Source organism: Plutella xylostella, chromosome 24, assembly GCF_932276165.1.
Source record: "Plutella xylostella chromosome 24, ilPluXylo3.1, whole genome shotgun sequence".
Lineage (NCBI taxonomy): Eukaryota > Metazoa > Arthropoda > Insecta > Lepidoptera > Plutellidae > Plutella > Plutella xylostella.
The window spans coordinates 1,804,517-1,831,217 of record NC_064004.1 but is presented as its reverse complement, the minus strand read 5'-3'; the positions used below and the strand labels follow the sequence as shown (position 1 = coordinate 1,831,217).

Below are 26,701 nucleotides of genomic sequence, written 5' to 3'. Positions count from 1 at the left end.
GCGGCTGACAGCTGCGTCCGTAAGCCGCGTCCGCTAGTGTGTCGGCACCTTAAGGACCTAGGTTGGTTCATGTCGGACCACAGATTACCACTCAGTTGTCACGTTGACAGCTGTCACTAACTTCAATAAAAATTGCTATCTGACTATCTGTCAAATTTGACAATTTGTCGGGATTCGCTTTCGTGTTTGTGTTTTCGTTTTCATGTTTTACCAATTTCTTTTATTTATTTAGTTATTCTAGCTATAATTCTGTGTTTATCTTATTCTGTCTTTGTGTAACAAACCCCCTAGACAATGTTAGTTATTGAAAATCTTGTCTAATGTTGAAAAACAGCTGCATTCCAGTTGGATTCTGATATGAAATGGAACTCACTAAAGAAATAAGCCAAGACACTTTGGATCGCCTAACTCACTGTAATATGGTAGAGGCCTGTCGGATATGCATGGCCAGAGGAGCACAGCTCAGTAACATTTTCAGTAAAGCCTTAAAAACTAGCATAAAAGACATGATCCAATTCTGTACTGGTTTGCAGGTAAGATTTTAAATCAAGCAAAGCTTTTAAAATTTGTATGTTACAGAAACATAAAATCATGTTATTATAATAATAAAAACATAGAATGCACTGCATTGTGACTACATCTCCAACAGTTCAGATTGTAAACTATGCAAAGGCTGTAGATAACAAAAAATATGTGTTATTATGAGTGTAGATGGTCAAAAAATATACACTGTTGAACATAGACCTTTCCCAGAGACCCTTACAACCATTCCTGGTCCTCCATCTTGTAAATTTCTAAATAATTTTAGACTATCAGCAAACTTTAGAACAATAGAAAATACAATTCAATTATCTTCTTAAATTTAAGAGCCTTGCTCTTGTTGGTGTGGTTCCTGCCACAAAGGTCTGTCACAAGTCACAAGCCAGTTCCTTCATTTCTTGACCCAACACAACCTTTGCCTTGTTCTTTAAATGGTCTACATAGCTTTTTCTCAATCTTATTGAGAGAATTATATTGAAGTAAATAATATTTATAAATCCATTTCAGTTGGACATCAATGATGGTTTGCCATCTCAAATCTGTGACAATTGCCTCAGTGACTTGAACATAGCCCACAGATTCAAATCAGTATGTTTAACCTCCGATGAAACCTTCAGGAAGCTTTTACTAGAAACTAAAGTGAAAGTAGAGCCTACTACTGAAGACGACATAACTTTTGAATCTTCATTTGATGGAGATTTCGAGGATAATAAAGACTCCACAAGTGAGACCAAAGCGGAGATAAAAGATGAAATTTTAGAAGCAGTACTTTCACATAATGCTGTTAAAACTAAAAGGAAAAAGAAAAAAGTTGAATGGTGTGTATACCTTATGTGCTTCTTCCATCTAATGTATTTATTTAAATAGTTTGTATTATAAAGTTCTAACCAAAAAAGTTGGGTGTTATGATTCATTGTGTTACTTATAAAAGATAATGTTAGTAGTTAGTACCAATACATAATTATGGGTAATGTAAAATATAGCAACAGAAATCTGAAATGTATAGGTGTCTTTTTCCGATTCATTGTGTTACTTATAAATGATAATGTTAGTACCTATACATAATTATGGGTAATGTAAAATGTAACAACAGAAATCTGAAATGTATAGGTGTCTTTTTCCAATCTGTATACATCATGTATCATTATATTCTTATCTCTATGGGGGTGTAAGCTTATTTGTTATCATATTAAACTGTCTAGGATTTTATTTTTTGGGTATTTTATACAATAATAACCAAATTGTACAATTCTAGTTTAAAAACAGAACTGGAATCAGATACAGAACCAACCAAGAAGGGTAAAGAAGAAGGGTATCAGAAATTCAAAAAGAAAAGTGAAGGAAATGAGGCAAAGGTTAGTTAAAGATGCTTTGTAATTAAAAAGTAGTTAAAAATTATAATAATGTTAAATGTCTGTTTCCTATAGCTAAGAAGGTATGGACCTATATGTGCGTTTCATACACAGCTCATAGAGCAAAGAATACAAGTAAAATTTACCTTTCTTTGCTTCACTTGAAGTCCACAAAGCTTGGTAACCTGTACTAAGAGCCCTATTCTGAATAGCTAATCCTTTGATCGTGGTAGCAAACTCTAGAATAACTCTAATAAATAAAATAAAAAATAATAGCTAAGCATGCAAGCAACCTAAGCAGGGTTGAAGAAGTATATTTGACCCATCTCCCCTCCAGCTAAAGTCCACGAAGTACCGGCGTCTGTTCTGCGAGCCGTGCCAGCTGCAGTTCAGCACCAAGCAGCAGTCAGACCTGCACAAGAAGCAGGTGCATGTCGGGGACAACTGGATCTGTGAGGTGAGTCCTTATATGTATACTTACTAGAGACAATGAAAAATAGGCGGATTTTTTATAAAATAGCTTACTTACATACTTACTAAAATAAATGTTTGCAACATCTACATAAATATGAAAACAGAAAATGATACAAAACAACAACAAAATACAGAAAATAAAACAATACAAAGTAAACGAAACAAAGATTTCTGTAGAGAGCGTCAAAAAGGCAGCATGTGCTGCTAAACGATCTGTTGTGAGTATTGTGACTGCCTGGCTGAGTCAAATCTCACTCTCCAGGTCTTTTATAATATAAACGTGACAATCTTACCGGGAGGGAGAGACCTGACATCTATGGGGGCAATTTGTAGCCACCCAAGATTCTGTTTAACTTGTGAATGATGGCCTCACATTCACTGAGAATATGCATGTGCGTTTCGTCCTAATTATTGTTAACTAGCTGTTCCCGCAAGCTTCACTTCGCCTTAAAAAGTTTTCCCGTGGGAATTCCGTGATAAAAAGTAGCCTATGTTCTTTCTCAGGGTGTAGACCATATGTATACCAAATTTCATTCAAATCCGTTCAGTACTTTTGGCGTGAAAGAATAACAGACAGACACAGTTACTTTCGCATTTATAATATTAGTTAGGAAGTTAGGATTGATACATGGACATTCAAATATATCCAAAAAGATATCCATCCTTACTACACTACCTTTTACCGATACCCCATAGAAATGTAAAAAAATAACTTGTCCCTCAGATATGCGGCAAAGTATTCGCGCACCGCGCCTCCCACTACAGCCACATTCGCTCGCACCTGCCCCCGCGCTTCGCCTGCGCTCACTGCCTGTACGTCACGTGGAACAAGCACGACCTAGTGAAACACGTCGCCATACACACCGGTGAGTCTCTAGACGGGTAGGCGGTGCAGTCTGTAGTGTAGCTACGTCACGTGGAACAAGCACGACCTGGTGAAGCACGTCGCCATACACACCGGTGAGTCCCCGGGTAGTATCGTGCACGTCTTGCGTCCAGGGGGTTCACTATAGAAATCGAACGAACAAGAGTTGTCATGTAATCGGCACTTTTGTATAGTGACCTCCCTGGTGCTAGGGATGCTAGTGAATGGGTCCCTAAAGGGGTAAGCTAACTGCAGATATACTAATAAATTGTTTTAGGTTCTAATCTGAATAAATAAAAATAAAGTGCATGTTAATGATTAAATGGGCCTCCTGCCTCCAAAACTAAGGGTTATTGCAATAATCTCAACCAACATTTAACACCCAATTGTAGACAAATCTGCCCCAAATGGATCGAACCCGATACTCTCAGCAGAGTCATTAACCACAGAGCCATCCATCGCCATCTAATCTGACTGATTCTGATTCTGTAGCTTTTCCTTACAGGTATAAAGCAGTACCAATGCGAGTTCTGCACAAACTCTTACTTCACATCCTCAAACCTGACGAGCCACATCCGTCGCAGCCACCACTCACTGAAGAACCACCGCTGCCACATCTGTGGACACAGGTGAGCTAATAGTACAGTCCGGTACAGGCGAGTTGACCAAAATAAGGATGTTTAGGGATTATAAATTGTTGAAAGGAGTTTGTAAACTCAACCAACAGTTTAGTTTTTCTATTGTCTATTGTAGATTATTTTGTTAATAGAAAAGTCACTTCGTACTTCCACCAATACCTTCCTGTGTCGTGTGAAAACTATTCTTCAATATATCTTTACGATCCTTTTTAATCCACTGGTTTTACTTATAAAACCCAACAGGTTATGGGCCCAGGACCATTTGGTAGTAAGATTTTTGAAGTATCAGTTAGAAAATAATATCTGCCCAGCGGACCTTCACGGGTTTATCGGTGACAGTCGATAGCGATGAGGTAGAGCGTTGAAGTAGCACGCACTGACAGTTCATTCCCGAAGATGTGATAAATCAATGCCACTATTTGTGGACTCTCTTTATCCTCGGCCTCGAAGGTTAGGTGTGATGATAAATAGTAGGCCCCATGCTAAATCTATAACAGTTTTTTGAGCGATGATTTGTACTTACACAGGTTCTTCGAGAACGCAAAGCTTCAACGGCATCTGGACTCACACAATGACATTAAAAGGTAACTAAAATTAATTACTGTATTGAAAATAACGCTTAAATTGCTATTAGAAAATATACATTTTAGTCTATATTTAAATACGTCATCCAAAGAAAGAAAACTTCAATTTTAAACCAGGCGTACCTCAGGGATCAGTATTGGGTCCCCCGTTATTTACCATCTACACCAAAAGAGATATATTTTCCAACATTGTCTGGTATCAATCGTTATAACAAGAATATTGATAAGTGTAAAAAACAATAATTACCATTTCCAGATACGCCTGCGACGTATGCCACTCGTTGTTCTCCCGTCGCTATTACTGGAAGAAGCATCTACAGAAGCAACACGGCATAGAGGTGCCGAAACCAAGGCCGGGTCGGAAGAAAACCAACTATGTCATCGGACAAGAATTGTTAGCGGAAAAGATTGATATCGCAACTCATAGTAATGAAATGGCTACAGAAAATGTAGCGTAATGTAACGTAACTGTTTTGGATGTATCATACATTTATTGTTGGTTTTTATTATTAGGTCTATATAGGGTATTTTAAAAACGTTACATTTGTGGATTCATAAAACTTATATTGGTATAATTCATGCAGATACTTTCTCAAACGAGAAATAAGGGTGAACAATCAAACCTTTACGAAATGGTCCTATCACCATCTGACTCTAGAAACAGAAACAGCTCAGAGAAGAAGAAATGACAAGAGCAGCCAGAGAAATGGTCAGGATGAAGCGAGTCATCATAGACAGAGCTCTGATCCTTTACGAGGCGAAGGAGGCATGGACCAGGGACCCATAAGGCCGTAGAATCCAAAAGCTGGTTAAACTTCGAAATGGATGGCCTCATGAATAGAACGAGTACAGCCGCAACTGGATCGCCAGGTGTCGAATAAAGGATTACTTTGTCGATACTATTTCATTGCCCAAATAGTATCGATGATCTATTTATTATAGAGCCCCTTATTATAAAATTAAGACTTAAAATAGTTCTGGTTTAGAACCGCCTTTAGACGGATATAAATACATAATTATCTGAACTAAAATCGGTTCTTTCCCGCTACTATGCTGGTATACGTTTTATAAAAAGGGTTTATATGGTTAAACTATTTATAGAAGATATAATATAATTTTATTAAAGTAAGATTATAGCTATTCATATTTAGAATATATAATTAAGATTGTTTACTGTGATTTATGTGAAATTAAGGCAATATCTTGTTATGTTTAGTTTTAATGGCCACTTTTATGTAGGAAATATTATTAAAATTTTATTAATTAACTAAGGCCCTGTTCCACAATGTCTGGTTAGTGGCTACTTATGAGATAAAATACATGCTGTCACTGTCAAAAATATAATAACAGAGAGTGACAGCTTGTATTTTATCTCACAAGTAGCCACTAACCAGACATTGTGGAACAGGGCCTAAAACATTTTTATAATAAATTGAAGAATTTAGTTAAAAACATATTACTTATTTAACTATCCAGTACATAGCTACTTCATTTCTTCATCAATCAACGCGAACGCTATCAATGGCAGGAAGCTTCGGTTGTATACCTTGGTCATCAGGTCCCGAATGCAGGGAAATCAAGAAGGATGCGCCTAGCACCCTCTTTTGCTTATCATCGGCAGGACCTGCGGCCGCTACACGGGTTCGTTATCGACGTCGATAAACTCGTTCGCACGTTCCACCAATCAATGTGCCATATTTATGACGAATCGCGATATAGTGACGTTCTTATTCGTCGATGACGAACCCGTGTAGCGGCAGCTGGAATCCATAATCAGGGATATAGGGCTCGAAGAGTAGACTATTATAAACTTAAAAAAATACTAATCTTCCCTCTTTTATAATATTATGTAGCCTCAACCTACCTCAACTTTATGCTCACATGTGTATCAATAAAACGACAGGCATATTTTAAATATAATAATAATATATTTCACTATTCTAATTCCAACAAGCCATACATTACGTAGTCCACAGTTGCACCCCCGCTGCTCTCAAACATACAAACAGACAGACAAACACAGGCAAGGCAGTGGGGGCACAACCGTATAAATACACAAACAACCCATAAGTACTATAGCACATAACAACTATTTTCTTCTGAACAAAATATCGAAAATACCCAGAGCTATCCTTATAATCTTTGGGAAATATGAAGAAAAATCGCTCTTATTGTGCCAAAGGAAGAAAAGGTATGAATGAAACAAACGCCCATATCTTAACAATTTCCGTACGAATATCTCAATTACACCTTTTCTTGTATTTGAACTTGAAATATCGGTGCAGAAATTGTTTACAACATACATAAAATAAGAATTACACGGTCTCCCTTCTTATACAATGCGTAAGACGGCAAAGCGTGTAACATGAAATGACACAAGGTATATCTGAACGGTATTTTAAAAGTCTGCAGTTTCTATTCTAAGTGAGAAAATAAAAACAAAAAACACAGATAGACATACATACTATAATCATAGAAAAAATATATTACAGATACTAGTATAATAATTAAAAATAACAACTAGTGAACTAGCAAGAATGCAAGTACATTTTTTCACTAAATAACAAATTGGAATAAACATTCTATTTTATCAACAGAGCATCATAACATATTCTGTTCATAGAAAAGAAATAGATCCCAACAATTATCACTAACTGCCAGCCATAACTCAATCTACACTTTGTGATCGAAACGCTTACAAGAGAATTTCAATATAATTAAAAAAATGCACATAAAAACCTCAAGTTTCGCCGAAAACATAATATTATAGTCTAAATTCTACACGCTACAGGTACATTAAATTCATTACAATTTAACTTTTGCGCATTGCACTGCAATAATTTTGGTGATTCACATTCTCACGTTGCAAACATACGTCTATATTATTGTTTCATCAATTAATTAAGTTCGGAGAAAGGCGGTTAGGCGGTAATCTGTTAATCAAACTCTTTGGTACTTCTTAATAAAACATAGACGAATTGAGAACCTCCTCCTAATTTTAAAGTCGGATAAAAATTCATTTCCATATTCAAATATATCGTCTAGAAGTCTAGCTAAAAATTAGACACCAAAGAGTTGAACTATCTAGTAATTTCGTCAAACGTGTGTGGCCGCCCTTAGCTCCTATAGTTCGCATAGCTATATCTTCCTTCTAGAAGGTGCTTAGTTCTTCTTCTCTTCCTTCTTGTCGTCCTCGGACGGGGGAGTCTCGGTCTGCTGCTGGTTGTTGCCCTCTCTTTCAGCCGCCATCTTTGTAGAAAATAAAAATCTAGATTAATATTTGTTGCAATATTGATGGTAGGTACTTCTAAAATTATCTTATAATATGTAGCTTGGTTTTTCCACTATGTAGGTGCTATCATCTGTAAAACGTATGGATGCAATAAATGATTGAGTATTGAGTATCAAATTAATTTCACCGTCTAAAAATGTTGCATGACTTTTATCTCACAGTTAATATTTTATCCAAGCATTGTGAAACAGGTGATAAATCTCACAGCAACGGTAGCTTAATCAGAAAATTCTGATCCTCATCATCAAATAATGATTTATTATTATTAATTAACTCTTAATTGTACAAATATCATAAATAATTAATGATTTAATTAATCAATGCAAGTGCAACAATAAGGATTAAGTATGCAATAAAACAAAAGTGTCGTAATCTATAATCGTCCACTAATCCATAGAAGGTACTACTGGATGATAACAAGATCACATTACTGTAGCACGATTGCTTGACCACCCAGCTGACGGATGCGTGGCTGGGTGGCTCAAATACGTGCATAGAGGGTCCGGGTTCAATACACAGTTGGGACCATAATTTTGTTAATCAAATTCTACAGAATGTTGCAAAAGGGGTATAGTAAGCCGTAAGGGGATAACTCAGGGGGTCATTCTTAACAACAATGGATTAGAATGACCCCCAAAAGGTAATTGTAAGCCGAAAGTCCCACCCTTTCGGCTTACGATAATTAATTCCTTTTTGCAACACCCTGTGTATTATTATTATATAGCTCGGGGTCCGCCTCGTCCTCCCTGCCTAGTGGTCATCCCGCGTGGACGGTACTGTACCTTCTTGTAGGCCTGCTCGAACAGCTTGAGGCTGGCCTGCTGCAGCGCACCGGTCGCCTTGCGGATGTCCTCGGGGTCCGCCTCGTCCTTCTTGGCCAAGAGGTCGCGCAGCGCGGTGATCTCTGTCTTGAGCTTGTCGCACTGTGGAGTGGAAAGAAATTGTTATTGTAACGATATAATTTAATAATTTTCAGGAAGCCTAAAGCAACAAATTGAGAACCTCCTTCATTTTGAAGTAGGTAAAAAGAAAGATAAATATTATGTCTTGATGAGCTTATTGGTAAAATTTATTAGGTAAAATCAACTTGCTAGGCTGTAAAGCGCTTGAAATTGGGTTGTGCTGCGCAAGGGAAGTTTCGTCATTATTGTCATTGAATGTTCCACACAAGTCAGAATAAAAACCAGTGCGCCCTGCTTGTAATGAAGTATGGTGCAGAAACAGCACACTGGGGGTTGACTGGTTAACCGATTCGAAGTCAACTGTTGATTGTAATCATAACATGTAAATTATTGAAATTGTAGGTGTCTTGAATCGTCCCTCAGCGCACGCAGCTCGCGTCGGGTGATAACTAGACATCGTTACTATCGCACTCCCGTTTACCGCGTCCGCTTGAACATACGGACGCGGCTTAGACTGGTGCTAGAACTAGAACTTGATTATCTAATCTAATTCATAAAATAAATAAGTTGTTTACTGCATACAAACATTAGTTATCAAGTGGACACCAAACCACGAACAGGCACGTAGCAGCGTGAAGCCTGCCCTACCTACAAGCCTAGAACCGGCACAGCACTACCAGACCACAATACGATTTTGTGAAAGTCCAAGGTATATTTTTTTGCGTTGCAATGCCGTCACATAACTTTTTTCGGCCCCTAATCGATTTTAACACTTACAGGTCTCGCTTGTCCCTTTTTATCGCTACTATAACCGCTATGATCACCAATTTACCTCCTCCTGAGGCAGCTGCGCCTTGTACTCGTCCATCTTGGTCTCGGTATCATGAAGCACGCCCTCCGCCTGGTTGGACACCTCGACCCTCTCTCGGCGTTGTTTGTCGGCGGCGGCGAACTTCTCCGCGGCTTTCACCATGTTCTCGATCTCGTCCTTGGAGAGACCTCCGGAGGACTGGATGACGACTGGTAGGGGGGAAATGATTTGTTAGTTTGCAATTACATGTCTTATAAATATCAATTATATTTATTTTAGGTTTTTATCTCGGACGAGCCCCCAGAATTTAAAGAATGGCTTAAGAGTTAATTGGCTTTTATTCAACTTTGAATAAATTAGCAAATTCAATACGTCTATCGTATTATTTCCGTCGTCTCTTAATCTCCCTTCACTCACTCTCTCATTCATTCGTTCTCATACTTCACTCTTTATGTTCCAAACCCCACATATACATTGTTGGAATAGGATATTTTTCCGCGTTCATTCATTTTTACCTTTGAATAAAAAAATTGCTTAGTAATTTTTGCCTTTCAAGCGTTTATGCTAAGCACATTAACTCTAGGGTTACTGGGCCATACTATCTTTATTTATTTATACTTAGTAAATATGTTTTAGTAATCTTGTTGCATGGTATCTAGGAAAGCCTTCAACATCAGTTGGGGCTAGCTGGTTCCATGCTTTTATCTTGCTCTGTTGCAAAAGTTACACTCACATTGGCGTGTGTACTGATCGACAGAGCATCTTTACTATTATAAAAGTGAAAGTTGTTAAGTATGGCGGGATTTGTTACTCTTTCAAGGATAAAGAGAGGTACCAATTTTAATGAACTTTGGCATGTAGGAAGCTGACTCTTGAATAAGCGTTTATCCCGGAAAACTCACGGGAAAACCTTTTAGGGCAAACTAAGCTTACAGAAAATGCAAGTCTATTATACTATTTTCTGTGCTTTCGTTCGGCACAAAAAGGAACACCCATAATGAAAGTTGTTCCGTATATCAGGTACTTTGCCGGCAGGACATAAACTAACAAAAATGTATCTGTATAACAATCGCCTTTGTATATATATACTTGTATTGTTCTTTCTTGTACTTGTTAACTTTTACTTTAAACTGTGTAATTTGTGTATACATACAATAAAGTGTTTAAATAAATAAATAAATAATTAGATTTAATAGTATATACCTATAGTTAACTAAGTTACGGCATGTCTACTTCAAGTAATTCATTAGTTTTCACCTTTAAATCCATCGGTTAAAACGATGTTAGGGGAATTTTGATGTGGAGCCCATTTTATTATTGATTTTGTCTAATTAAAGGTAACTCACTCTGTTGTTCTTTGCCGGTGCCCTTGTCGCGCGCGCTCACGTGCACGATGCCGTTGGCGTCGATGTCGAATGTCACCTCCACCTGGGAATGTTAATTCTTAGTCAATTCCGGATGGCATATAGTTAATAAAAAGCGTGGGACGCCATCTCGGCCGATGGAGCGGAGACTTCAGAGAGGTAGGTAGCCGGCAGTGTTACGGTCTATACATACCAGGTCTAAACCACGCGACAAGTTCCACCGCCGAATAATGTATAGGACAAAAAACGCGACGTGATTTCGCCATAGTATGCTTCGACACTTATTTTATTTTATTTTATAATATCTGGAGAACTTACAGCTACAACACAATATGAACATATCAGGTAAACAGCTACTAGCCAATTACAAGTTCCCACATATGGTTCCAAAGGCAAGGATTGCATTCTAGAACCCATCTCTTCGCTATTCAGCGCTGAGACCGGTTCCAGAACTCAATCCTTAGTTATTATACCTAGGCGTTACACGACACCAGCTGTAACACACACTAATACTAAAACACTAATATCTTTACTTAATAAAAACAACTAAGTTAACTAAAACTAGATAAGATAATTAGGTAGACTGTCTTAGGCTTAGACTGACTTAAATTTTTTTGTTCACAAAAGCAACTGTTAGGTATCTATTAACATTACTATGTTTCTTACTGAATGGATCAAACTCTGAATCGCTATAAATTTTATTAAGTGAATTACTCGCACGTATAAAAAATGAATTCTGTCTATAATTAGTTTTTACAAGTGGAATTTGCATAATGGAATGGTGACGGGGTAGGCGACTAGGGACATAAAATTTAAGCTTTGCGACCAGATCTGAGCAATCAGTCTTACCATTAATTATATTGATTAAATACGAAATATCGGCAGCTCCTCTTCTTATGGTTGAAGAGATTAATCTATCGAACAGTTTACAGTCGGAACTTTTTTGGCTACAAAAGTTATGTAGGTAATTATTTTCATATTGATGTGAGTATACTTCTACATACAATGATAATTACCTCATGATATTATTATATTTTGCATTGATTTCATGAATTTTTTTCATTTTCGAATTGTTATAAATTAGTAGCAATCATTTAAGTTTCCTTCCTAATTTCTGGACTCACAAATTTACCCATCAACATTCGTCATGTTTATGTACCTGTGGGACGCCCCTGGGCGCGGGCGGGATGCCCACGAGCGAGAACTGGCCCAGCATCTTGTTGTCGGCGGCCATCTCGCGCTCGCCCTGGTGCACCTTGATCTCCACCTGGGTCTGACCGTCAGCAGCTGGAATGACATGGGTTTGTTAGTATACTCGCATAATGGCCCCTGTTTCATAAAGTCTGAATAGCGGTCAGGGCTGGGTCGCATACTAAGACACGGGTACGTTTGGAGTTTGGTTTCGTCTGGCGACCAGCTACCGTACCAACACCGCACATTAGCAATCAACCATTCCTGCTGCCGCTACACGGATTCGTTATCGAAGCAGATGTTACGACAGATAAACTATGTTGCTTCAGGATTGTTGGTCATCGACGTCGATTGTTGATTGCTAGCGTGCAGTGATGCTAGCGCCATCTGTTGTTTACCTTCGGAACTTCAACAACAACTACACTCACCGGTGGAGAAGACCTGGCTCTTCTTGGTGGGGATGGTGGTGTTCCTGGTGATGAGCTTGGTGAACACTCCGCCGAGGGTCTCGATGCCGAGCGACAGGGGGGTCACGTCCAGCAGGAGGATGTCGGTCACGTCGCCCGCTAGCACGCCACCTGGTGGGGGGAAATGTTATTGTAGTTTGATGTGTATGAAAAAAGTATCTTAGTATCTAGACAGACGGATCGCAGTTGAAATGCGGTCCGTTGTCCGCAGTTGTCTGGAGACTTAAGGTATCCCTGCAGCCGCTCCACGGCTTCGTTATCAATGTCGATAATCTTATTTAATGCGCGTACCACCAATCACAGAGCCGTATGTATGGAGCATCGCAAAATAGTGACGTTTATCTACGTCGATAACCAACCCATGTAGCGGCAGCTAAGTTACGTAAAAAATGTATTTTTTCGGGGCAAGCCTCAATACTCTAAATAAAATACAAGTAAAAGCTAACTAATGAACTGTAGGTATGTGTTGTGTGTTCGTGAGCGTATAACCTGGAGATACACGGGTACCACCAGGGAATATAGCCCCATTGCTCTGGCACCTGTCCAATAGACTGTCCCAAGCTAATTATTGAATAAATAACCTGAGACTTGTGCATAAAGGTGCCTTGTTTCTTTATTCAAATGTCGACCTTAAAATGTATTGCTGCCTTGCTTTGACAGTATACCGACAGAAAGAGGCAAGCACAGATTTAATGCTGACATTAGCCTAAAGTTCCTTTCTGCAAGCCTATAAGGTCTAGTTTCACCATACTCTGGTTAGTTCATTAAAACCCCTGTTACATTATAAGTGTCATCTAAAATAAAATTTCCATATTGAATTCTTGAGAGATGTGTCAAAAGTCACTATTCCCTTGTGATAATTTAGCAGCGGTGTTGATGAACAGAGTATGGTGAAACTGGGCCTAAGACTTGTTCTGTGCTACCACAAAATCTTTAAACACTGTTTAACAAGTGTTTAAAACGAAATTTGACAGATTTTGTAGGCATTTGACAGCGCTAAACACTTGTTAAATACTGCCTAAGTTTTTGTGGTAAGGCCCGTTATGTCTTATCCATACTACCCACATACCTTGCACAGCGGCGCCGACAGCGACCGCCTCGTCAGGGTTGACGGCGCGGGACGGCGCGCGCCCGAAGATCTCCTGCACGGTCGATTGTACCTGACGACGAACATTCACGTTAGATATACGATTAGTGGAGGTTAATATAACATATAGCTAAAAAACATAGCAAGTGATTTGCTCGCAACGAATAGCATTCGCTTTATGAACGCGCAAATGCTGCTATAATTATAACGCGACGCGCCCTCGCGATCTTAGCTCGCAAAATTGGACAGCGTCTGCCCGCGGCCGTTGCCACGACGCTACTGCTAGAAATAGCGGAGCGGCTCCGCTATTTCTCGCAGCCGCGCGCGAGACGTGGCGCGCGATAACCGCAGGCGATATTCACTTGCTTTGTAGCGTCTCGCTCTCTCAACGGTGCAACGTCGCGCGACTCGCGTGTGAGAGAGCGAGACGCTGCGAAGCTGCAAGCTTCACTACGCAATAGCGCTCCGCTATCTGCTGAAATTAGCTCCGCAGTCGCGATTTGGCAACGGCCACGGGTGGCCGCTATGCTAATTGTGCCTCGCGCAACGTTACGAATTACGATCGCGTTGTTTGTTTTGTTGCATTTGCGTGCTGTAAATAAATATTTGTAAATATTCATAATAATAAATAGTTTAAATAGTAACGTATTAAAATAGGTATAGTGTTTATTTAGGTTTAGTGTAAAATTGATAATAGATAATAAATAGTGTTTGTGTAAGTGTAAATAGGTACTTTCTAACGGACAATTTGGTTCTGAGGACAATTTCGTATTTTAAATGTTTTGTGATTGTGTGTGATTGAACTTTGACTGGACAATTTACCTACATATCTTTACTTTACGTGTGTTTTCGTAAGTGGATGAAACATTGAAAGGATATTACTTTGTGGTTTTAAAGTGTTTTGTGTAAATAGTTATTGCAATTAAAGAACGTTTGACAATAATTCATAAAAATGAAGAGAAACAGTGATGTGCCATTATGGAAACAGTGATGTGCCATTATAGACAGTCCTAAGCCTGTAAAGTATGAAGGAAAGTTCATTGATTTTTCATCAATTTTTTTTTTCATCAATTTTTTTTTTGCTCTTCAATATCGTTATAACCTAGCGGATTAAATAACCTGCTATAAATGTGTAACATAGCGTCTGTAGCGTGTTATCAAAATGTAGCCGTTTTTCCCACCACTATATACGATAGTCTCAGGTTTCTTTAAATATTAAGTATAGTAGCTATTGTTTTTTTGTCATCGCTAAATTTAATTGATTATTTTATATAACATATGTGGTCTTGGATGTGCCCGTAAAATGGCAATAGGCCCGCCCCCTATTACATTGGGACTAACATAACACTCTGGCGAAAAGTGGGTGCAGCAATGCACCTCTGCCTACGCCGCAAGGGAGTACATTAGTACAGGCGTGAGTGCGTGTTTTTTTTTTATTTTATATAACCTCTCAACTTGACACCACTTTATACCATTTTTCAGAGCCTATGATATGTGGGACGTTTTGAGTTTGACAGTTCTAGAGATGTCTGAGAGTGAAATCCTATCGACTTGAACCTATCGATTTGTATATACTCCATAGATTAATATAAATATGAATTTATTCGTATTTTCGGAAAACACATTATAATTGCCGCTTTCAGTATATGCTACTACTGCTATTGCTCTCAGAATCTGATGTATCCTAAAAATGGTTCTCCATATAAAATTTGTTGGTCACTTGACTTAGAATTTCTTAAAGTCATGTTGTAAAAATTCTAATATTGTATAAATTTTAATCGATTTCAGAATGTCGACTTTGATGTGTCGCATCTCTAGTACGTTCCATTTTACCAAAGTGCGTACTCTAGAAATATATATTATCTGTGGTCATTGTCAATAAAATGACAGATTTTGCAATAGTATTCATGCGTTAAATGGAAAATTTTAAAGTGTCACCCATGTCTTTGAACCTGGAAAATGGTATAGTTTATAATTCTGTGGATGACGCTGTGGGCTGTACATTTATATTTCTTTCTTACTTATGTTATTTATAAGATTTCCAATGTATGGATGTTTGTCTTCCCTAATAAATAAAAAAAAATCATAAAATAAAAATATACTATCTATGCTCGAGGAGTTTCTTTCGCCATTTCCTTCCTCCTTAATGACGGGGCCTTTGTGAAATGTTGGTAAAGTCATATTATACATTGTATTATGACAATATATTTTTACGTCCAATAAAATGATATTCTATTCTATTATATTCTTTTATAATTTTAAGATTAACAAACAATAGTAAAATATATTTAAGCTAATGGAATTAAATAGTAACGAATGTACTATCAACACAGTTAACCACAGATTACCAAAAAAGTGTTTTATGAGTAAATTATAGAGCTATCTAATTTAATTAAGTTATTCTAGTAGTCATATAAACTAGTCACACAGATAAACTGTCTGGTATTCTGTTCTACAATGGGGTACTTGTAAATGGATCTCTCGATTGGAACCGTAAAACTGTACCATACCGTAAAACAAGGCAAATACATAATCATATTAGTCTCATATAAAGAGACATGCAAGTGTTTTTTTCAGCATAATAGCTGAATCAAGAACTCACTCAGTTGAAACAAGAATAATTTCTAGTATAATAGTTATAGAATAAAGTGTTCGTGAGCGTATAACCTGGAGATACATGGGTACCACCAGGGAATATAGCCCCATTGCTCTGGCACCTGTCTAAAAGACTGTCCCAAGCTACTTATTAAATAAATAACCTGTGACTTGTGCATAAAGGTGCCGTATAACAATGCATAACTTTACAAAATGCGTTACATAAATGAAGGGACTTTCGCTTCCACAATGTAGGACCAACCTCAACGTTGGGTAACCTAGGAATACCAGTGCCACACACTAGCAGCCATACGCCTATATTCGTCCTGATGGGACCTTAGCTTCCTTCAGGGCTCTCTTGATTAGCTCAACAACTAACTAAACTCCAGCATTTATAAACCAACAATGAAGGTAATTGTCTTACGCGATGTAGGACCACAACGTACCTTGGGCATCCTAGTCATGCCTCCGACCAGCAGCACCTCGCCGATGTCGGTCCTGGCTACCTCAACGCCCTTTAGAGCGCTCTTGATCAGTTCACACAAGATTTCAGCATATTAACCCAACAAATTCCAAGTGAATGTAGCGACGCATGTTTTAATCACGTCGGGGTCACCAGTGTTGAAGTTAAGTGAGTGAGTGTGGGGTTGATGTCATTGTGAACCTACATCGCGGAAGACAATTCCCCGGAATCACCACATACCTTGGGCATCCTAGTCATGCCTCCAACCAGTAGGACCTCGCCGATGTCGGTGCGGGTGACATCGGCGTCCTTTAAAGCTCTCCTAATGAGATCACCAACCAAAAACCTGATTATTATACTATGTTGAAGTTAATTGTGAACCTACATCGCGGAAGAGAATTCCCCGGACTCCCAACATACCTTGGGCATCCTAGTCATGCCTCCGACCAGCAGGACCTCGCCGATGTCGGTGCGGGTGACCTTGACATCCTTTAGAGCGCTCTCGATAAGTTCACCAAGATTTCAGCATATTAAAACAAATAAATTCCAAGGGAATTAACACAACTTCTGAACCTACATCGCGGAAGAGAATTCCCCGGACTCTCAACGTACCTTGGGCATCCTAGTCATGCCTCCAACCAGCAGGACCTCGCCGATGTCAGTGCGGGTGACCTCGGCGTCCTTTACTTCTCTCTTGATCAGTTCACTCAAGATTTCAGCATGTTTATATCAAAACCTACATCGCGGAAGACAATTCCCCGGACTCCCAACATACCTTGGGCATCCTAGTCATGCCTCCGACCAGCAACACCTCGCCGATGTCGGTGCGGGTGACCTCGGCGTCCTGCAGCGCGCGCTGGCAGGGCGCCACCGTGCGCTTGATCAGGTCGCCCACTAGGGACTCCAGCTTGGAACGGGTCATCTGTTGGCGGGAAAAGGTAGATAAAGATGACTCTTTATTGCACACAAACAGAAACAGTTTCACAAACATAGAAAAGAAAATAAATAGTACAATCAGCGGTCTGACTACTAAAAGTAATCTCTTCCAGACAACCGCATAGAAATGAAGTTGAAAGTATGAAAAAGGGTAGTTTAGGTTTCTGTTGGTTTGTGTGTGACTATAATAGAGGCTGAAATGCATTGACATTGTGTGTGGAATGAGTTGTGTAGGTTCGGCCCTCCATTATATTCACTTTTATATTATGTAACCTAAAGGTAGCCTGTAAAAGATAAGGGAATTTTTTTTTCATTGTTCCAAGTCTGAATGTATTTTCTGTGGATCTGTATAATACTAATATTATAATAAACAATATATTAAGGTTGGAATGATTCCAGAAAGATCTAGAAATGTAACAAAAATCTTTTGACCTGTCAGAATAATGGCACAAACTGTCAGGTGGTTTTGCTTTGTATTATTATAGCACTGTTTGTCTCGAGAACAAACTCAATAGAAGCTTGACTCACGCTTTCCTACAGTGCATAAAACATTTTTTAAGTGATAAAAAATTCATGGAATGCTCAAGGATGGTTTTAAAGCTCGATATGTGAATCTGTAGACTCCTTTCGTGCACACCAAGCGGTTCTAAGTAGGGGCCCTACGTAAAAGAATACAATAAAATTACATTATGCCAGTGAAAGAAAACATCGTGAGGTCGCACATCTAGGTTCTGGTTGCGTACCCTAAGTACAATGTTAGTCACTCAAAAACGGCGATACGGCTCGAAAAGTGGGTGACTGGCTTGCGAGTCACCTCTGACTACGCCTTCGGGGATTACGTGATTCGTGAGCATTTAAGTATGTATGACATGCTGATGATGACGACCTACCTTCAGATTCATGTGCTTGGGCCCTGCGGCGTCCATGGTGAGGTAGGGCAGGTTGATGTCGGTCTGCACGGACCCTGAGAGCTCGATCTTGGCCTTCTCCGCCGCCTCCTTGAGCCGTTGCATCGCCATCGCGTCCTTGCGGAGGTCTATGCCTTGCTGTAGGGGGAAAAGGAATATTAGATTAGTTGGTTGTTGATTATTGTCTTGAGGACTACGCCTAAACCCTTCCTTCATTGGAAGGAGACCCATTCCCCACCAGTGCCGACGTGATGGGGTGTGATAGTGATTGTGTGATTGATCAGTGGGCAACCTGTTTGCCTGTTACTATAGTTTATTTCAAATAGCATTAGTAAAAAGGTCAACTGAGGAGGTACTATAGCTATTTATAGCTTTCGTGTTTCGTATAGGTTCATATTCAAAATTAAGTGTCAGTATTGAATTTGTAATGCTTATTTATAAAAAAAAACAAATATGAATATTGGTTGGTTTTAGTTTGACATCAAAGGGTAAATGTAGCGTGGTATCTAGGAAAGCGGTGGACAAGAGTCGTCGCTAGCTGGTTCCACGCAGTTCTCTCGCGTTGTTGCAAAAGCCACGTCGCACAGGCGCACGCTACTGATCGACAACGCTTTTATCTTCATTAATTACTAATAATAAAGCTAATTATAAAAGTTGAAGTTAGTAAGTATGGACGTGTGTTACTCTTTCACAGGAAAACGGTTGTATGTGAAATTTGGTGCGTTGTTAGCTGACACCCTGGATTAATACATGATATGATACTTTATATCCCGGAAATCTCATGAGGAAACTCCATTAAAATTTTATAGTACCGTCATAATAATAGAATTCCAGATGGATATGCATTTTGATTGTATTGTTGTGCTCTTACGATGAAGGAAAACATGGTGAGGAAACCTGCACACCTAGATTCTAGATGTGCATTGTGCAGTCTAAGTGCAATTCATTCATGCAAAAGATAATAATACCTACATACAAATTAAAACTTATGTCTAACTTTGTTCGTTAGTGAGTTTACAAATTAGCAGCGAAAAGCGGGTGGCTCGAAGCGATAAGCATAAAAATATTTTAAAAAAATACTCAATTTAAAGAAGACCTTACGGCTCGCGATCTATCACATGAGTACAAATGTACGGCGCAAAGCCCGTGGCTCTCACCTTCGGAGATTGCCGTCGTGGGCATAGAGTACTATATATTATGTTATCTATGTATTAATAGCTAATTTTATAAAAAAGAATCAACACAAAAACACTCACATCCTTCTTAAACTCATCGACCAGGAAGTTGACGAGCACGTTGTCGAAGTCCTCTCCTCCTAAAAGCGTGTCTCCGTTGGTGGACTTCACCTCGAACACGCCCTTCTGGATCTCGAGGACCGAGATGTCGAAGGTGCCGCCGCCGAGGTCGTATACTGCGATACTGGTAGGAAAAAGGGGAGATTAGACGATTGAATAGTGGTAGTTAGTGACCCTTGCTGCTATGCCGAAGGCCCAGGTTCGATCTCCGGTGTAGATATACATCAGCTGTCAATACCCATATTACCATGGCACCGCCTAGCTTGGGTCGGATGGCCGTGTGTCAGATGTCTTCACATATTATTATTATTAAAGATTAGTACAAGTAGATCTTCCGTGTTATAGTGTGTTTCTTAGCGCGTGGGTGACAAACACTAGACATTATAGCGCATCTTGGGTTTGACTCTGTGGTGGTCAGATTAGGATTAGCGTCAGTTGCTGACTGCCCACGGGCCACGGCGCGACGGCATCGGGCGATAGGATCCAGTGTCGTGTTTTGGGAGAAATTTACGTCCAGCAGTAAACTGCTGAGGTGATATAAATGTAGCGTGGTATCTAGGAAAGCGGTGGACATGAGTCGTCGCTAGCTGGTTCCACGCAGTTCTCTTGCGTTGTTGCAAAAGCGGCGGCGCACAGGCGCTCGCTACTGATCGACAACGCATTTAATATAATGTATGAACTGGGAATGTAGTTGGCTTGGTCGCTATTGGTCTATGGAGGCGTTGACACGCTCCTACTGTTCCCTTATCATTCGTTTAGGAGTCCAAGCACATTATGAAGAACCGCAGCGTAAAAGAAGCACCGTATTTGATTAGTACTATCGCTTACTATGCCATACCGCAACAGGCAGCATATTCATTCATATGGTCGACTTTTGCGCTGCAGTCCCTTATAATATGCAAACCGTAAGACTCCACATGCGGATTGCCATTTTGGCCAACTCTCGTGAATCCTAACTATCCTAACTTCCTAACTAATATTATAAATGCGAAAGTAACTGTCTGTCTGTCTGTTACTCTTTCACGCCAAAACTACTGAACGGATTTGAATGAAATTTGGTATACATATGGTCTATCCTGGAATTCCCACGGTAAAACTTTTTAAGGCGAAGCGTAGCTCGCGGGAACAGCTAGTTTTTTATAAAATTTTGGTCATCATAATATTAATAATACCCACATCTTGTCGTCAGTCTTGTCCATGCCGTAGGCGAGCGCGGCGGCGGTGGGCTCGTTGATCACTCGCAGCACGTTCAGACCAGAGATTTGACCTGAACAGACAGACATACTGTTAGAACACAAGATAATATATATAGCACAGTCGATACTTGACTAAGGCCCTCAAGTTGAGTTTAGGGTCCAACTAATGGTCATGTTTATGGGCATGGTTATTTATGTGTCAAATTCATTGCAAAATTTACGCTATTTTAGAAGTGCCCTCCGGCCATCTGCACCGATGACCTTTGACAGGTAGCAGGTAGTGGCTGGATGAAGAAGGCCGAAGACAGAGTGTGTGGCGCTCTTCCTAAGAGACCTAGCTCCAGAAGTAGAAGTACAAGATGATTATGACCTATCAGCATCCTTAGTATCCTGACTTGAATACTTCATAACGTTAAAAACAGTCACATACGGAGCAGACACTCCCCATTTTTTCGACCGCAAAGCTATTTAATTCTAAAACCTACCAGCATCCTTAGTAGCCTGTCGCTGCGAGTCGTTGAAGTAAGCCGGCACCGTCACCACGGCATTCTTGACCGTGGTGTTCAGGTAGGCCTCGGCAGTCTCCTTCATCTTGATCAGCACGAAGGCTCCGATCTGAGACGGGGAGTACATCTTGCCGTCGGTACCTGGTGGGATAAGGGGGGTGTGTAAATAGGCGCTCCTCAGGGATCGATTTCAGGACCATATTTGTTTGTTATTATATCAATAATTAGCATTTAATGAACATTGTGCCGTTGTTATACCTGATAAGATATAAGGGCCTAAATTTATGTAAAGAATAGAATATTTTTTATTTCAGACATTAGTCTATTGCTGTAATAGTTAATATTAAAAACAGGCGCTCCTCAGGGATCAATTCTGGAACCATTTTGGTTTATAATTTGTTTTGATGCCTTTTATTGTTTTAGCTAAGTAAAGATTATTTCGAAACTGCGCAGGATCTAAGGGTCAGCAAGAAAGAAGTGCAGGCCTTTGCCCAGCAGTAATAAAACAATTAGGCTATTTAAAATTTAAAAAAAATACTCAAGTTATATCGCATATTCCTGTATAATACGCGTTGGAACTTTGACAAATACCTACATGTGCGAATGACGTCACAGTGACGTCGATAGAGTGTTTGTGGCGCAAAATACGTCATCAAAGTGGCAATCAGCGGCAATCTCCGGGGCTTATTTATTCGATTTTAATTCATTTTTTATCACACTAGGATACTAGGCAATCAAAAGCAGAAAAAGATAGTGTGTTTAAAAAATATCTAAGTTTAATTCCTCATTATTTCAATATCAAGCAAGATTATGCAACACTACGCACTGGTACCGCATACGTAAAGAATTCTTATCTGTGAGATAAGGGACCAAAGTTCGTTCCCCTAAAGAAGCCAAGCCCTACTTTATGATATTAGATAATAGTGACAGGTAATCGAATATTTCCCACGTTGCTTATTTTATTATTGAAAAATTTCGTTCATATTCCACTGCTGGACATTGGATAGGTGGTTTAACATGCAGTCTTTCATACAGATATTTCGTAATTATCAATTAGTGAAAACTAGTAATTGGTTTTCAACTGTTTATTTTTTGTGTTATACTGTTAAATTTTAGCTGTAAGTTTTCCATAAAATAAATAATAATAATAAATAAGTAATTCGTTTTATCAATATAATTTAAAGTCAGGCAAACTGTTTTTTGTATTTATTAGTAATCTTGTTGCATGGTATCTAGGAAAGCCTTCGACATAAGTCGGGGCTAGCTGGTTCCATGCTTTTATCTTGCTCTGTTGCAAAAGTCACACACACATTGGTGTGTGTACTGATCGACAGAGCATCTACACATTAGCTGTTTGCATGTGCTGTTTCTTATTAAAAAATCATGGCTAGAAATTATGATCATTTTGAGATGGCTTGTATGCCTTTTAAAGATCCAAGACGAAAGTGTAATTTTCTGAAGGTGTTGCGCAAATGGTAGTACAATACATTGTAACATTTCATTGATTCACCCAAACTCCTACCACAGAATGTCATTTTTTTATTCTATGGGACCTATGCCCAAAACCCATGTACAGGGTGTTGCAAAAAGGTTTATTTCGCGAATTTTGAAATTCTGAATTCATTTTCGGGCTTATTTCATTTAATTTATTCTTTCACAATATTACATTGTATTTGAATATCACACAATAAAATATAAAGTGCTGCACATGTAGGTTGCGGCTTAGTATACCCTTTTTGCAACACCCTGTATACAGGTCCAGACTTTCTCATCTTCAAAAAAATTCCACCCTATAACACATGAAATGTATAAGACACTCACCCTGCACCCACGCGTCTCCATTGGAAGCCTTCACGACCTTGTAGGACAGGTTCTTGAGGTCCTTCTGCACCTCGGGGTCATCAAACCTTCTGCCGATCAGACGCTTGGTCGCGTAGAATGTGTTGCCTCTGTTGGGGTAGGACAGTATTGTAAGATTATTTTTTTAGAAGTGACATCTTCCAGAAGCAGACTTTGTGGTAGCAGTGGTAACTTTCAAACTTGCAAATAACAGCTTCAAAATCACCTCATTTAAAACTTAGCTCACTTTAAAAGGGATTGTAGCATGGGGTAGATGAGTAATCAAACATAGAGACCACAAACAGGTAAATATAGTGTTGCATGGAGATGTAGCTTGCTGTACGAATGACCCTAGACAGGAAACCAGTATGCAGTAGCAGCTAGATAAGGGATTCCAGGTACAGTGCATTGTGGTTCTTATTTAAATTAATTCAATAAACAATCAAACCATTAGATCTCTGGGGTCTCTTCAGGAAGTCTTAAGGGGTTTAACTCATACTGGCCAACCTTAGAGGCTAAAGGCTGAAAAGATATCATCATCATCATCATCATTAGCCTATCCGGCTATATGGGGTGACGACTTGCGAAAGGTGACTGTTATTATTGGATGCAGAAAGCTAAAGATCACATCCAGTGGCGTGCTTTGGGAGAGGCCTACATCCAGCAGTGGACTGCTATAGGCTGATGACGATGATTATGATCAGCCTATAGCAGTCCACTGCTGGATGTAGTCACTGAATGCGATCTATAGCTTTCCGGAAAATAGATGATGATTAATTCCTCTAACTCCACGACTCTTCTCCAGACGTTCCTGTCCTGGGCTCTTTCTTTGGCTTCGTCCCAGGAGATTCCGACGGCATTGAGGTCGCTCAGAATGGATCTCCTCCAAGTTATTGCAGGTCGCCCTTTGCGCCGTCTGCCCTGCGGCGGATTCCAATCTAACGCCATTTTGGCGATATTCCCCTCTGGTAAATAAAATAGATAGAATAAGTGAATACATACGAGTTGGTGACGGCCTGTCGCTTGGCGGGCATGCCGACGAGCCGCTCGCCCTCCTTGGAGAACGCCACGTGCGACGGCGTCGTGCGCGACCCCTCCGAGTTCTCCACCACCTGCGGGGGACCAGGGATGAGATTGTGGGGAATAATAGTGACCATTTGGCAATGAATGAATGAACCTCTCTCTGAATGTGAGGAGTCAACTTAAACATATATTAGTTTTGAACAGTTACATGGATTTTGGTGATAAAGTTAGCCCTAAGGCGGAAATTAAGGGTGTTAGAAGTTTTTGTGACTGTCTGTGAATAGATAGATCTAATATTAGTGGACTAATGTGTTGTTCTGTTTCAAATTTCACTTTATCAAGAACATTTTCAGCTGTTGAAACCTTAAGTTATTATTTAAATGTAGCGTGGTATCTAGGAAAGCGGTGGACATGAGTCGTCGCTAGCTGGTTCCACGCAGTTCTCTCGCGTTGTTGCAAAAGCGGCGGCGCACAGGCGCACGCTACTGATCGACAACGCATTCTATCTTTTGCATAGCGAGTTTTTAAAACACAGTTTGGACAGTGAGAAATTAACATAAAAGTGTATGACGCAGTAGAGTCCCACCTAGCGGTACACGCACTAAAACATAATATCATAATACAGGTTTCACTTTTCAGGGCCTGAATGGTGGGAAAAACTCTTTCTCCTTAGCTTGTTTGAGACAAACACTAGAATTATATCATAGTAGAAGGATTGGCCAGTCAGATTAGCATCACTCACTAACACACTAAGAAGAAAAAGACAAGTTGTGAATTTAAAATTCAGTGCAGTAAAGGTCAGGGGTTGTTAAATGAAACCTGGTATAATAAGTATAAACCCTTGAAAGTTGGTACAAACCTTGGGTGTCTTTCCTTCCATGACGGCCACACATGAGTTTGTGGTACCCAGGTCAATACCGATGACGGCTCCTCGCACACCCTCCGACCTGAACAATAGTTAATATTGTTACAGATTTTTTAACTGGTAAAATGTATGTATTGTTGTGTATTTGGCAATGTTGATGAAATGTTGTGTCATAATTTCAATTTAGTTCATTTTAATATGACCTTTTCAGTTTTTAAACTGCAACTAAGTGCCTTTGCTGTATTCAGCAGATGCATTGTCTCAAGGCAGATTCCACATTGCGTGACACTTGCGCTATACATAATAATTATAATATGCAATATCTCAGCATGCAATGTGCAGTAGTAATCTTGTTGCACGGTATCTAGGAAAGCCTTCAACATGAGTTGGGGCTAGCTGGTTCCATGCTGCTATCTCGCTCTGTTGCAAAAGTCACACACACATTGGTGTGTGTACTGATCGACAGAGCATGAATGTGTATTGAGTATGTTATAAGTTTTTCAATGCAGGTTGATTGAACTCTTGTTTTGTACAAACTGAATATTTTATATGAAATAAGTACTATGTAAAAAAATTGTGTATTCCCATAAATAGCAGTTTTCAGTGAAATGCTGAATTTTATTTCATCAGGCTGTGTGTGTTTAGTCTTTAACACACAAGGATTTGGGTCCGTAAGACATCTTAGATTGTTTACTTTTCATACAAAACCATTGGCCAGCATTGTTACATAAATATTGTAAAATACCTATTTCTTGGACCATACCATAACAAAACAAAAAGCATGTAAAATTTTATGGTCAAAGCCATGAGGACTTTTATTGTTGCACAAGAATTGCACGCTTATTTAAAAGTATAATAAGACGTAGGTTCTCACAATTATACGCAACGAAATGTTAGGTTATGTCTGATGAAATAGTTGCAATAATAATGATTTTGGAACTTACTTGTGTCGGCTTTGCAGTCCATGGCGATAGATAGGAACTGTTGGGGATGCAGTCTGAAATATGGGAAATTATAGTGAAAATCTTCTAGAATGTGAAAATGGAAGAATATCGAAAAATTCCATGTGACTTTGGACCGGTAGGATTTTGGTCGCTAAAGTTTGATTATCAATTTAGTAGGAAATATAATATTAAATAGGTCTTTTAGATGGTTATTTTAATACATTAAAAAATACTGACAATCGCTTTTCTTTCGTTTTCCAAAATAAAATGGTTACTTACGTTTCGGAGGAGGGTTGAGAAATTCCTCTGTGTGTAAAGATCTGAGGTGACTCCGGAGCACTCTAGGGCCTTTCGGCCAAAAGACCGTGTAGCGCACAACATTTTAGTGTTAATTTACTGGATAATTCAATAAAATTATCACTTTTATTTCACTTTAGACGGAACATGTGGGTGACGCAACTTCGCGAAAGAGCGATTTTTTTTCAATGAACTTTTTTAGTTGTACGATTATGTTGCCATTGTAAAAAAACCTATTTTTGTGTAGAACTTTCTCGTTCATTCATT

At 39.3% G+C, this 26,701-nt stretch overlaps 2 protein-coding genes across 6 annotated transcripts; one reads left to right on the top strand and one right to left on the bottom strand.

Moving 5' to 3' along the window:
• The first annotated feature begins 172 nt into the window (after positions 1 to 172).
• On the top strand, positions 173 to 5,718 carry LOC105380632 (zinc finger protein 431). Its single transcript, XM_048629723.1, has 9 exons — positions 173 to 533; positions 1,048 to 1,358; positions 1,796 to 1,895; positions 2,230 to 2,349; positions 3,091 to 3,236; positions 3,274 to 3,326; positions 3,737 to 3,860; positions 4,397 to 4,453; positions 4,710 to 5,718. The coding sequence occupies exons 1-9, from the start codon at positions 363 to 365 to the stop codon at positions 4,909 to 4,911; spliced, it is 1,284 nt and encodes a 427-aa protein (XP_048485680.1). The 5' UTR covers positions 173 to 362; the 3' UTR covers positions 4,912 to 5,718.
• Positions 5,719 to 6,359: 641 nt separating this feature from the next.
• Positions 6,360 to 26,632, bottom strand: LOC105380633 (heat shock 70 kDa protein cognate 5). 5 transcript variants are annotated; one of them, XM_048629805.1, is made up of 18 exons: positions 26,417 to 26,632; positions 26,138 to 26,190; positions 25,188 to 25,275; positions 24,308 to 24,417; positions 23,288 to 23,415; positions 21,446 to 21,607; positions 20,941 to 21,031; positions 19,726 to 19,888; positions 18,452 to 18,607; positions 17,437 to 17,547; positions 17,238 to 17,273; positions 13,550 to 13,640; positions 12,442 to 12,591; positions 11,982 to 12,109; positions 10,805 to 10,886; positions 9,480 to 9,667; positions 8,528 to 8,668; positions 6,360 to 7,702 (listed from the first exon to the last, which is right to left on the bottom strand). In XM_048629805.1, the coding sequence occupies exons 1-18, from the start codon at positions 26,516 to 26,518 to the stop codon at positions 7,616 to 7,618; spliced, it is 2,067 nt and encodes a 688-aa protein (XP_048485762.1). In that variant the 5' UTR covers positions 26,519 to 26,632; the 3' UTR covers positions 6,360 to 7,615. The 5 variants fall into 5 exon arrangements, with proteins under 5 accessions (XP_048485762.1, XP_048485761.1, XP_048485764.1 ...); XM_048629804.1 differs by lacking the exon at positions 17,238 to 17,273 and adding an exon at positions 16,866 to 16,901; XM_048629807.1 differs by having other exon boundaries at positions 17,238 to 17,297; positions 17,461 to 17,547.
• Positions 26,633 to 26,701: the final 69 nt, after the last annotated feature.

What these genes read in the sequence shown, in the direction of transcription:
- LOC105380632 (XM_048629723.1), top strand. Translation starts at nt 363, where the DNA reads ATGGAACTCACTAAAGAAATAAGCCAAGACACTTTGGATCGCCTAACT. An exon ending in AATTCTGTACTGGTTTGCAG is followed by an intron (nt 534 to 1,047) that starts GTAAGATTTTAA and finishes AATCCATTTCAG; the next exon opens with TTGGACATCAATGATGGTTT. An exon ending in GCACGTCGCCATACACACCG is followed by an intron (nt 3,327 to 3,736) that starts GTGAGTCCCCGG and finishes TTTTCCTTACAG; the next exon opens with GTATAAAGCAGTACCAATGC.
- LOC105380633 (XM_048629803.1), bottom strand. Translation starts at nt 26,518, where the DNA reads ATGTTGTGCGCTACACGGTCTTTTGGCCGAAAGGCCCTAGAGTGCTCC. An exon ending in GCATGACTAGGATGCCCAAG is followed by an intron (nt 13,641 to 17,400) that starts GTATGTTGGGAG and finishes GTTCGTCGTCAG; the next exon opens with GTACAATCGACCGTGCAGGA. An exon ending in TCGAGCAGGCCTACAAGAAG is followed by an intron (nt 7,703 to 8,527) that starts GTACAGTACCGT and finishes TTTTCTACAAAG; the next exon opens with ATGGCGGCTGAAAGAGAGGG.